Source organism: Elaeis guineensis, chromosome 5 (assembly GCF_000442705.2).
Source record: "Elaeis guineensis isolate ETL-2024a chromosome 5, EG11, whole genome shotgun sequence".
Classification (NCBI taxonomy): Eukaryota; Viridiplantae; Streptophyta; class Magnoliopsida; order Arecales; family Arecaceae; genus Elaeis; species Elaeis guineensis.
Genome location: NC_025997.2, coordinates 24,231,520 through 24,243,585, shown reverse-complemented (window position 1 = coordinate 24,243,585; position 12,066 = coordinate 24,231,520). Strand labels below are relative to the sequence as shown.

The following is a 12,066-nucleotide window of genomic DNA, read 5'->3' as shown; positions in this document are numbered from 1 at the left end:
CAAAATAACAAAATTTTCATGCGCACAAGGGGCTAATAATTGGGAAATACTAAAAGGGCTAATGTTTCAAAGTACGTAGTCTTTTCCTTACATTGGTTGTATCTTCTATAATGTTTCCTTGTGTTTCTTCAATCATTTTTCATACATTTTCCTTGGAGTACCTTTTAGATATGCTTAGTGGTTAGGGAGATCATACAAAAGGTTTGTATCTACAAGCTTAAAAGAAACTTTCTTGCATAGTAAAATCAGCTAGAAGAACTTACACCAATGAAGTAATCTTGTACAAGCAGAGAGTAGCTACTCCATACCCCACCATTGAGGAAGAGGAAGAAGGAGAGGAAGAAAGGCATGTACTCAACACTCCTTGTTTTCACCACCATCCTCTGCATGACAAAGGGAGCATGTATTGGGTCTCAACAGGTATTGTGTATTTCTATAGCACCATACACCATTATTAAGCGCAACATAAGTTTAGATACTATATTTTGATTGGTTCATCAATGTGTTATGCAACAATCATTAGTGGCCATTATGATTGATAAGAGAAATATAGGGCCAAATATTTGTTATATTAAAAGAAACTAAATTACATGAATTGGTCAATGCTCAAAATACATATGAATTGTTCATGTAAAAACATTATGCATTTTAGAAGTATTTATCACATAATACAACTTAAGCATCAAACATAGCTTACTCCCACATTTTTATTGTGTTATCCACTTGGGTCAGCATCAAGGAGAGGAACAAAATTTTGCTTTGCATACCATGGCTGCCAAGGGCGAAGCATACATGCCCACGGTCAAAGCTGCACACATGGACCCTATCACAGTGAGCCGGTGACTCCCATGGATTGCCAAAGTGTAACCAATATCACCAAGCCCAAAAATCCCACATTCAAAATTGCCACAAACTTTGCCATCTTCACCTGAAATCAAATATCAAACGGTCAATATAAGCCACTCCAAGTGCACGCTTACTTCCGTGGACAAAGAGAAGGAACCAAAGCCATCACCCTCGTGTCCCTTGGAGCGTAGATGAGATAAAGAGTAACATATATGGCTTGCAACACGCTTCCCATGCCATTAACCGTGACCACGAGGAGACCTCCAGGCTTGAGGAGACCATAGAAAGTCCATAGTGAAGTACTGAGTAAAGTGGTGACGTAAGGCTGCCATTTGAAACTCTCAGTGGATTTCTTCTTCACCACCCGCCGGAAAGTGCCTCTAAATCATCACATCCAACAAAACACCACCTCCAAATTAAAAGTGATAATATGACAATCAAAGATCGTTGTGCCGGTGCTAAGGTCCGGACCGATCAGCCAATAGCATGGGTTGGCATATTCCCAAATCATTTGATACCGGACCTGAACCGACACACAGAGAGAGTTGAAAGAGAAGAGAGGAAGGAAAGGAGAAGGAGAGGAAGAGAAGGCCTCAAATAGCTATTGGAAACTGCCAAAACCCTATTTTAATCGAAAGGTAGGTGGAGCCCCTCCTTTGACCCTCTATCAGGTGTGGCAGGCCTCAACAGCCTCGGCGGCCCTCTAAAGCCCTCTTTCCTCTCTCTTCTCTCTTCTTCCTGCCCCCTATCTCTCTCTTTTCTCTTTCCTTCTCTCTCTCTCCCTCTATCGATTTCTTGTTTCGATTGTTGGAACCATCCCAATCTGCCACTAGCACTGCTCGGCAGCTCCGAACTAGGAGGTCCGGGATGTTCCACGTCTTTAACAACAATTATGTGATTCATTAGTAAAACTGTTATAGTGTTTGAAGGAAGCGTCACGAACTCACATGGGAGAAGCAAAGACTAATATGGAAATCACATTCCCTGCCAAAAACAAGCAGCTTATCATATGTCACATGTATACGACAAGAAGGGGTACTTTGATAGGCCTTGGGGAGGGGGACTTACCCACAATTCCAACAACGAAGCTTGGGTCTACCGCCATGGCACGGACCTCGGAGAGGAAACAACACAGGGAATGGAAGTTCAGGGAAGTATAAGTCGATGGGGAGAGGATAGAAGATGTGGTGAGCAATAGAAAAGCAATTCATCTCCGACTCATTGATCTATAGCCGTGTACCTATCTTTATGAATGGGGTCCTTTGCCTTCCTGTTTTGGTGCCCCTGTATCTTTGTCCTTATCGTTTTTTTCTCCCCCACGCCTACTATGCCTTGTCCTCAAGGATCAACTGAAGGCCAAGGCATGCACTGCCCTTAGCAAAATCCATGTTCCATAGTTCGTACACGTAGTATACTCAACAGTGGCACCAAATCCTTGGTTCAATTTTTGCTGATCTAAGTGATGGGAGCATTGCCACTGCCGACCACTTGTCGGTGTGGACAGAAGGAAGGCAACAAACGTTAGGTGGCTAAGGAACAAGAAGGCCAGTGCTATCTCACCTGCTTTGATGGGATCCAATTTTAAAGAAAGGAAACACATGGATGGCAACAAGGGAAGGACCGGTGATCCTTGGATGCTGACTTGATGCCGAGGTGAGAGGATGGTGAGGGCCAGGAGTTGATAATTCCCTGCGATAAAAATTAGAGAGATGCAAAACTTCTTGAAGAGGCCAACTCAGGGAAATTACATCATACACCGTGTGCGCCATTCCATTACAGATGCTCATTCCCATAGTTTTTTGATCAAGCACTTACCTTGGTGATTGGCCTACAAGAACAAATATATGTAATTGCAAGGTTCACCATCACATAGTCAAGATATAATTTCTGACCACTTAGGGATGGATAAAAAGAAGCACCTAAGATAAATCTATCTTTTTTTTTCTCTCTCTAAGGATAAATACAATTGTAGATGCTCATTCTCATAGGTTTCTTTGATGAAGCACTTACCTTGGGATTGGCCTACAAGAACAAACATCTGTAATTAGCAAGATACACCATCACATAGTCAAGATATAATTTCTCGACCACTTAAGGATGGGTAAGAAATAAACACCCAAGATAAATCTACTCTTCTTTTTTTTTTTTTCTCTCTAACTGAGGATAAATACAATTATAGATGCTCATTCCCATAGGTTTTCTTGATCAAGTACTCACCTTGGTGTTTGGCCTACAAGAGCAAACATCTGTAATTGGCAAGGTCCACCATTACATAGTCAAGATATAATTTCTCGACCACATAGGGACGGATGAGAAAAAAGCACCTAAGATAAATCTATCTTTTTTTTTCTCTCTCTAAGAATAAATACAATTATAGACGCTCATTCCCACAGATTTTCTTGATGAAGCACTTACCTTGGCGATTGGCCTACAAGAATAAACATCTGTAATTAGCAAGGTACACCATCACATAGTCAAGATATAATTTCTCGACCACTCAGGGATGGGTGAGAAATAAACACCCGAGATAAATCTACTCTTTCTTTTTTTTGATTCTCTCTAACGGAGGATAAATACAATTATAGATGCTCATTCTCATAGATTTTCTTGATCAAGCACTCACCTTGGTGTTTGGCCTATAAGAACAAACATCTGTAATTGGCAAGGTCCACCATCACATAGTCAAGATATAACTTCTCAATCACTTAAGAATGCATGAGAAAGAAGCATCTAAAATAAATCTACCTTTTTTTTTCTCTCTCTAAGGATAAATACAATTATAGATGCTCATTCCCACAGGTTTCCTTGATGAAGCACTTACCTTGGCGATTGGCCTACAAGAACAAACATCTATAATTAGCAAGGTACACCATCACATAGTCAAGATATAATTTCTCGACCACTTAGGGAGGGGTGAGAAATAAACACCCAAGATAAATCTACTCTTCTTTTTTTTTTTTGTTCTCTCTAACTGAGGATAAATACAATTATAGACACTTTTCCCATAGGTTTCCTTGATCCAGCACTCACCTTAGTGTTTGGCCTACAAGAACAAATATCTGTAATTAGCAAGGTGCACCATCACATAGTCAAGATATAATTTCTCGACCACTTAGGGATGGGTGAGAAACAAATACCTAAGATAAATCTATCTTTTTTTTTATTCTCTCTAACTAAGGATAAATACAATTATAGACACTCATTCCTATAGATTTCCTTGATCAAGCACTCACTTTGATGATTGGCCTACAAGAACAAACATCTATAATTGGCAAGGTGCACCATCACATTGTCAAGATATAATTTCTCAACCACTTAGGGATAGGTGAGAAAGAAACACCTAAGATAAATCTACCATTTTTGTTTTTGTTCTCTCTAACTAAGGATAAATACAATTATAATAAGCAAAATAATATAAAATAAAACTTTGTATCTATCATCAAATTTAGTATTAATAATAAAAAAAATCTAAAATATATATTATTGCCACTGGAGAGCTGATCTGGGTTAGGCCGCTGAACTGGAGTCGAGAAGAGAGAATGTAGTGGTCACCAAATGATCGGACGAGACTTAGAGGAGGCATGCTGGCACCTGATCCCCGATCAATCTCATGAGTTGGGTCATGCAAAACTACTAAAAATAGAAAAAAAATCTTCATACTAGGAGATTCCTTGGTGAGAGGATGGCGTGGGTCAAGAGTTGATAATTGCCTACTGATAAAAATTAAAGAGATGCAAAACTTCTTGAAGAGGCCAACTCAGGGAAATTACATCATACACTGCATGCACCATGCCAATTACAGATGCTCATTCCCACAAGTTTTCTTGATCAAGCACTTACCTTGATGATTGGCCTATAAGAACAAACATCTATAATTGGAAAGGTCCACCATCACATAGTCAAGATATAATTTCTCTACCACTTAGGGATGGATGAGAAAGAAGCACCTAAGATAAATCTACTCTTTTTTCTCTCTCTAAGGATAAATACAATTATAGACACTCATTCCCATAGGTTTCCTTAATGAAGCACTTACCTTGATGATTGGCCTACAAGAACAAACATCTGTAATTGGCAAGGTACACCATCACATAGTCAAGATATAATTTCTCGACCATTTAGGGATGGGTGAGAAATAAACACCCAAGATAAATCTACTCTTCTTTTTTTTTTGTTCTCTCTAATTGAGGATAAATACAATTATAGACGCTTATTCCCATAAGTTTCCTTGATCAAGCACTCACCTTGGTGTTTGGCCTACAAGAATAAACATCTGTGATTGGCAAGGTGCACCATCACATAGTCAAGATATAATTTCTTGACCACTTAGGGATGGGTGAGAAACAAACACCTAAGATAAATCCATCTCTTTTTTTCTGTTCTCTCTGACTAAGGATAAATACAATTATAGACGTTCATTCCCAAAGGTTTCCTTGATCAAGCACTCACTTTGGTGATTGGCCTACAAGAACAAACATCTATAATTGGCAAGGTGCACTATCACATAGTCAAGATATAATTTCTCAACCACTTAGGGATAGGTGAGAAAGAAACACCTAAGATAAATCTACCATTTTTGTTTTTGTTCTCTCTAACTAAGGATAAATACAATTATAATACGCAAAATGATATAAAACAAAACTTTGCATCTATCATCAAATTCAGTATTAATAATCAAAAGAAATCTAAAATATATATTATTGCCACCGGAGAGCTGATCTGGCTTAGGCCGCTGAGTTGGAGTCAGAAAGAGAGAACACAGTGGTCACCAGATGATTGGACAAGACCTGGGGGAGGCATGCTGGCACCTGATCCCCGATCAATCTCATGAGTTGGGTCATGCAAAACTACTAAACATAGAAAAAAATCTTGTACTAGGGGATTTCTCGATGGGATCCTTCGATATCTAAGTCAGTCTTTCACGAAAGTAAACAGAAGAGATATGAGCTCTCCTAAGAAATTTAGCAGTGATGTAGAGTTGAGTATAAGGTGGGATAGAGTTGGGATGGAGAGATAAAGTATAGAGATTCAGTAGATACCATGTGGAGCATAGCATGTTCCGACGGAGTCAAAGCTGCTCTGAGCTTAGTTGAAGAGATGGATCCAGTTTGTGTGCAATCAATCTCTAGAAAAAGGCATGCGAAGTAAGTTTTTATGTACCTAAAGGATCTTTGAAAATTTGGATTTTATAGACAAAGGTAGGTAACTATTGTTTGAGGGGATATGCTCCATTTTTTCCCTCTGAGGGTTGTGGAGGCACGCTCAAGTTGCTAGGGAATAACGGCTTGCACATTTTGGAGTTTATTGAGATTATAGATCTTAATGAGTGGAGAAATGGAGCAAGGGTGGCTGGCCATTTATTGCCTAGTGGGGAGAAGATTCTAGAACACCTTCAGCATAGTCATAGGAGTCCAAGTGGCAGCGATTTTGTTGACCCTATGATTGATTTTGATGATCGCCAAATTTTGAGTATATTATGTATTTAATCATGTGTTTCAAGAATAGTTGCAGGTCTTTTCAGATATTAAAAAAAAAAATTATTGAAAAAGATCTTCACAAAATCGCTAAGTCAAAATTTTCAAAGAAAGGTTTTTAAGTTTAGACTTAGTGAAGTTTGGAGAAAATGAAACAAAGATGGCTCTTTATGAAAAAAATGACATTGAAGGATGAAAATATTACTTGAAAGTATTAGGGCCAAAAATATTCAAATTTGAAAAGTCAAACAATGAAGAAAATGAAGTTGGAAGTTTGAAGCTGACTTCGAAAGACATCGAGCCAACTTTGGCACAAAACGAGACTAAAACATTGGCTTGGTATGCAGCCGAGCCAGCTCGAAATGGATCCGAGTTGGCTCTCTCAAAAAGATAGAAAACTATATTTTTAGGATGCCTACTTGAGCCAGCTCAATTTCTGCTCTAGCCAGTTCGACTGCAACTCAAGCCAACTCGACTGCACAAGGACAGCAATAACGATCGATTTTCTACACTTTTCCAACGGCTAATTTTTATGTCTAAAGGCTATTCCAAGCTCTCCAATGGTCAAAATACACTCTCAAGCTACTTCCAAAGATATAAAAAGCTAGAGCAATATTTGAGAAGTGAGATTAAGTAGATTGAAAAGAGAAAATAATCAAATTTGTGAGGAATATTGAATATCTTTGAAAAAAAAAAAGAAGAGAGAAAGTAGTGCATTGCTTTAAGAGCTTTCAAAGTGTGATCTTCTTCAACATCTTTTCCATCCTCTCAGGCATCTAGAAGAAAAGTTGAACCTTCATTTGAGCAATATATCAACAACTTCTCCAGGCATCAAAAGAGTTCTATTTTTTATTTTTTTTATACTAAAATTTTTATTTCTTATATTTTATTTTCTTTACAAATTTTTTTAGAAAAAAAATTTGGAGTTAGGTCTGTCCATGTCCGAAATTTGATAAGTATAAGGTTTGGTTAGTGAGCTCAAAAAATCAATTGGATTGTTCGTGAGTCCAAAAAACTAACAGTGTAAAGGTTTTAATTGGTTGATCTGGATTAAAATTAATTAGATTTATTTGTGAGCCCAGAAAAACAAACATACTGTAATCAAGGGTGAATTATATTGAAAATCTTAAGAAAAACTTGAAGAGTGGATGTAGGAGCGGATTGCTTCGAATCACTATAAATCTTGTGTGTTTGTGAATTGCTCTTCTTCTTGCTTCACATACTTTCAACTTTTACTTTTCATTAGAATTATTTATTATATAGTTCTATTGTTCATTTTGCTTGAGTTGTTGTATATATTAATCATCTCACAATCACTTAGATTAGTTGAAATTGAAGCACATCTTTGTTTAGATTTTAAATTTGGTTAAAATTTTTATTCAACCCAATTCATTCCTCCTTCTTGGGTTGCTATCTTTGGACAACAAGTAGTATTAGAGCAGGTACTTTGTTATTAATTGTTGATCTAGCGATCAAGAGTCAAAGATCATTGCAATCTCAAGTGTTTGTTTATTCACCGAAGGACAATCCATTTCTAAGCCGCCACTCTTTGATGGTATAAATTATTCTTTTTAAAAAATTAAAATAAAAATTTTTATACAAGCTCTAGACTATGATTTGTGAAAAATCATAACTAGATGATCTCACATACCCACACTTGTAGCTAATGGTATTACTCTTCCCAAGCTGAAAATGGATAGGGATGAGTATGATAAGAGGATGGCTCAATTAAATACAAAAGCTATCAATGTTTGATAAACACTTAATTTAAGTCATTTAAAGCAAAAAATTATATTTAATTTATTTATTAAAAATTTGATACTTTTTTTTATGTTTTACAGGAAAGATGATCGCTGATACAAAGAGTCAGATTCATAGATCAAAAAGACTCAAGTTTGAAGAAAATTAAACTTAAAATAAAATTAAAATAAAAGAAGGATGCATACGATATTATAGAAAATGAAGATACTATGCAAGGAATCTAAAAGGATATAGACGTCATTGTGAAGAAACAAAAGCTTCCTGGGCGCGTGGGTAAGCGCGTGAGCGCGTGGGCGTGCGAGCGACAGCGGGCGCGGCAGCGGGCGCACGGGACGGCGGGTTCGTGGGGAATTTGGCATGGCGGACACAGTGGCGAGGGATCTGGAAATTAAAGAAAAAAATTTTAATTTTTGGAAATACTTCAAGCGGATTCTTTAGTCCCACATCAAAAAATCATGTAAAACTCTTCCCTCCTAACGCCTATAAAAAGACTTTTGTACTTCCATTAGAGAGAGAGCCCATAAATTCTTCTAGAGCCTTGCATAGAGGAATAGAAAGGGACTACTTCATGAGCAGCTAGGCTAGCAGTCTCGAGAGTAGAGAAAAAATTTTGTAACGACACAGAGATGATTTATTGTTCTAAATTTTATTGTATTTCTTTATATGCAATAAAGATTATACTTTTTATTTAAATCATCATGAGTTCTTTATTTGCTCTCTTTCATATGCTTTTATTTATACTTTCCTGTTAGATTAATATTAGGAACAACTTTTACTTTTCGGAGACGCGCCGTGATCTACGGATACGGGGTGTGCCGAGGAAAGAAGAGTTGTTTACCTAGTAATTTTTGGAGACACGCCGTGATCCACGGGTACGGGGTGTGCCAAGAAAAGATAGGTATTTTTTTTAAGATTAATCACATCTATTTAATTAAAAAAGAGATGCAACTCTGCTAGTGCAAAATTAATTTAAAACTCCCGAGCTCTTTATTTTCTAATTATATCAATTTGAAGATAACTTATTTTCTAAATAAAAAACAACACTTCTTTCTTTTATTTTATAATCTCAACTTAGCCCAAGGTCCCTGAGGATACGATCTCAACTCATCCTACCTACGTAGTGAGTAGAGTTATTTTTGGTACTATCAACAACTATGCATCAAATTTTGGTGCCATTGCCGGGACCTTGGCATGGTTGAATTAAATTAAAAAAAAAAGCCACTGACATTTCATAACACTTAATTAAAATAGCGTAACCTCAAATATAAAAATTTCTAACTTGATTGGACACCTTATTTCTTTGCATCTCATCTCCATAATTAATCTTAAGGGCAATAACCCATTAATCAGATAAGGTGGGGATTTGATCACCCTTCCTTGGCCCACAAATCACTCCCTTGCATTTGCATAACCTAGACCTTAATCTAAAATTAATTAGACGTTGACCCCTAAGGATTTCGAGCTCAATAGGATAAGAAAGCTCTAGAGTTGAACCGAGTGCGGATTGGTTAATTGCTCGGTGTCTAAGGCAAGTGGTTAAAGAAAGTGATTTTCAATTGGTTTCGTTGACTAACCTGGCCAACTCAGTTGGTGCCTAAGAAAAGCAACGAGCAGGGAACCTTCCACTTCTTACGCTTACCTAGCCGAGTCAATTAGTCAGTCTTAAGCTTGGAGTACTCAAAGGCGGTCTTGGAAGTTAGGAGCTGTCTAGATCTAAGTTAACATTAGGATAGAGAGTCCATGCTTGTTTAAGTTGATTGCAATTAACATCTAAACATTAACTAATTTCTTCCTTTTCATAGATTTAAGATTCTTAGGTTCTTCTCTTTAGATTTTCTTTATTTTTTTCTCACTTTATTATAAAAACTAAAATTTTCTGTGTTTACTATATGCTTGGCCGTAGATCGTTACGACCAGAAATTTAACCTTTTGATCCAGAAATAGAAAGAACCTTTAGAGCTAACAGACATAAAAATATGGACCGAAATCAGGAGAATGATCCACCTAGGCAATTGAAGGAGTACTTTACTCCTTCCACATATACCTACTCTCCTTGTATTCAAGTGCCCCCTGTGGAGGCCACTCAATATGAAATTAAGTCCAGTACAATCCAAATGTTACCTTCATTTTATGGACTTAGTAATGAGGACCCTTATAAATATCTTGAAGAATTTCTTGAGATATGCTCAACTGTCAAAATTCACAACTTCTCCGATGATGCTCTTAGGTTAAAATTATTTCCTTTCTCACTTAAGGACAAAGCCAAATACTGGCTACATACTTTGGATTCCATGACTATATCAACCTAGGACCAGCTGCAAGGAGAATTTCTCAAGAAATATTTTCCCATAGGAAAAACTAATCAAATAAGGAAAGCCATAACTAGTTTTTTCCAATTAGATGGAGAAATGTTTCATGAAACATGGGAGAGATTAAAGGATCTTATTAGAAAATATCTCCACCATGCTGTACCCAAGTGGCAGTTAATCCAATATTTTTATGATGGGCTATCTGAAAGACATCGATAAATGGTCGATGCATCATGCGGTGGGATATTTATACTGAAAAGTGAGGATGAGGCATGGCAACTATTTAAAATTTTAAGTAAAAATTTATTACATCATATGTCTGCCTCTATTAGAGATAAACCTATGTTAAACCCAAAGAGAGGTGGAATATATGAAGTAGGAAATGCCATAGATATCCATCATAAGGTAGATGAACTATCCCAAAAATTAGATCGTCTTCTAAATACTGGACAATCCCCGATTCCACCTAACTCAATCCAAGAAGTTTGTGCATTGTGTGCAAGTCCGAACCATTTTGTTAGTGAATGCCCAGCCGCACCTCAATTTCTTGAGTTTGTGCATGAGCAGATTCAGCAAGCTCAAGTCCAACAAGCTCGCAGATCAGGAAACGATCCATATTCGAACACTTATAACCCCGACTGGAGAAACCATCCAAATTTCTCCTGGAGACCACAACCAGTGGTTGGTCCTGCCACACCTCGACCTCAATATCAGGACCCAACATATAGGCATGGACCATACCATCAATTTCAAAATGCTCCTCAACCGTCTACTACTGGTCACAGTTCAGCTTTTGAAGAAAAAATTCTGAAAGTACTAGAATGATTAGAAGTCAACACTCAGACCCTTAACTCCCACACACAATCCATTGCTAAGCTAGAGACCCAAATAGGTCAACTAGCGACTGCATTCAGTAGAAGGAAAGGAGAAAAATTACCTAGCCAACCCGAGAGCAACCCAAGAGGGCAATTTGTGATTGAGAGCTCTAATACCCTAGAAGTTTTTTCTGAACATGCCAAATCAATCAAGACTCTGAGAAGTGGGAAGGTCATTGAACACACTAGTAAAATCAATGAGACCGACCCTAAACCTCTAACCGAAGCCAAATCACTCAAGAATAAGGAGGACCTAAAAATAGAGAAGGAACCAACTGCACCGGAATCATCTTACTTGCCTAAAGCCCCATTTTCGGATGCCCTGAAAGCCCCTATTCCTGCAGATAAGAAGAGAGAAAAACTCGATGAGATGTTGGAATTGTTTAAGCAAGTCCAAATTAATCTTCTCCTTCTAGACGCAATCAAACAGGTCCCTGCTTATGCCAAATTTTTGAAAGATTTGTGCACTAAAAAACATAAATCTAGATCACAAATCCCAAAGAAAGTATGCCTCACTGAACAGGCTAATTCTGTCTTCCAGCATGCCACTCCTCCAAAGCTTAAGGACCCAGGAGCCCCCATCATTTTCTGTGTTATAGGAGGTTACCATATTGAAAAAGCTCTTCTGGACTTAGGGGTAAGTGTGAATCTTTTACCTAGTTCGGTGTATGAACTTTTTGGATTCGGAGAACTGAAACCCACATCAGTCACACTGCAGTTAGCTGACAGATCAATTAAGGAACCACGTTGAATGCTTGAGGATGTCTTGATCAAGGTAGATGAGTTTTACTTTTCAGTTGA

At 37.6% G+C, this 12,066-nt stretch overlaps 1 protein-coding gene and 1 non-coding gene across 2 annotated transcripts in view; both read right to left on the bottom strand.

Moving 5' to 3' along the window:
• The window catches only part of LOC105045177 (uncharacterized), a 29,690-nt gene extending 27,596 nt beyond the window's left edge, over window positions 1-2,094 (bottom strand). Inside the window, 6 exon segments of the mRNA XM_073257376.1 lie at window positions 264-383; window positions 768-862; window positions 865-928; window positions 1,016-1,226; window positions 1,794-1,830; window positions 1,915-2,094. Coding sequence (XP_073113477.1) covers window positions 264-383; window positions 768-862; window positions 865-928; window positions 1,016-1,226; window positions 1,794-1,830; window positions 1,915-1,951 — 564 coding nt within the window. The 5' untranslated portion in view covers window positions 1,952-2,094.
• Window positions 2,095-10,444: 8,350 nt separating this feature from the next.
• LOC140858215 (small nucleolar RNA R71) lies at window positions 10,445-10,550 on the bottom strand. Its single transcript, XR_012141784.1, has one exon. It is a non-coding gene; the product is annotated as a small nucleolar RNA R71 (small nucleolar RNA).
• Window positions 10,551-12,066: the final 1,516 nt, after the last annotated feature.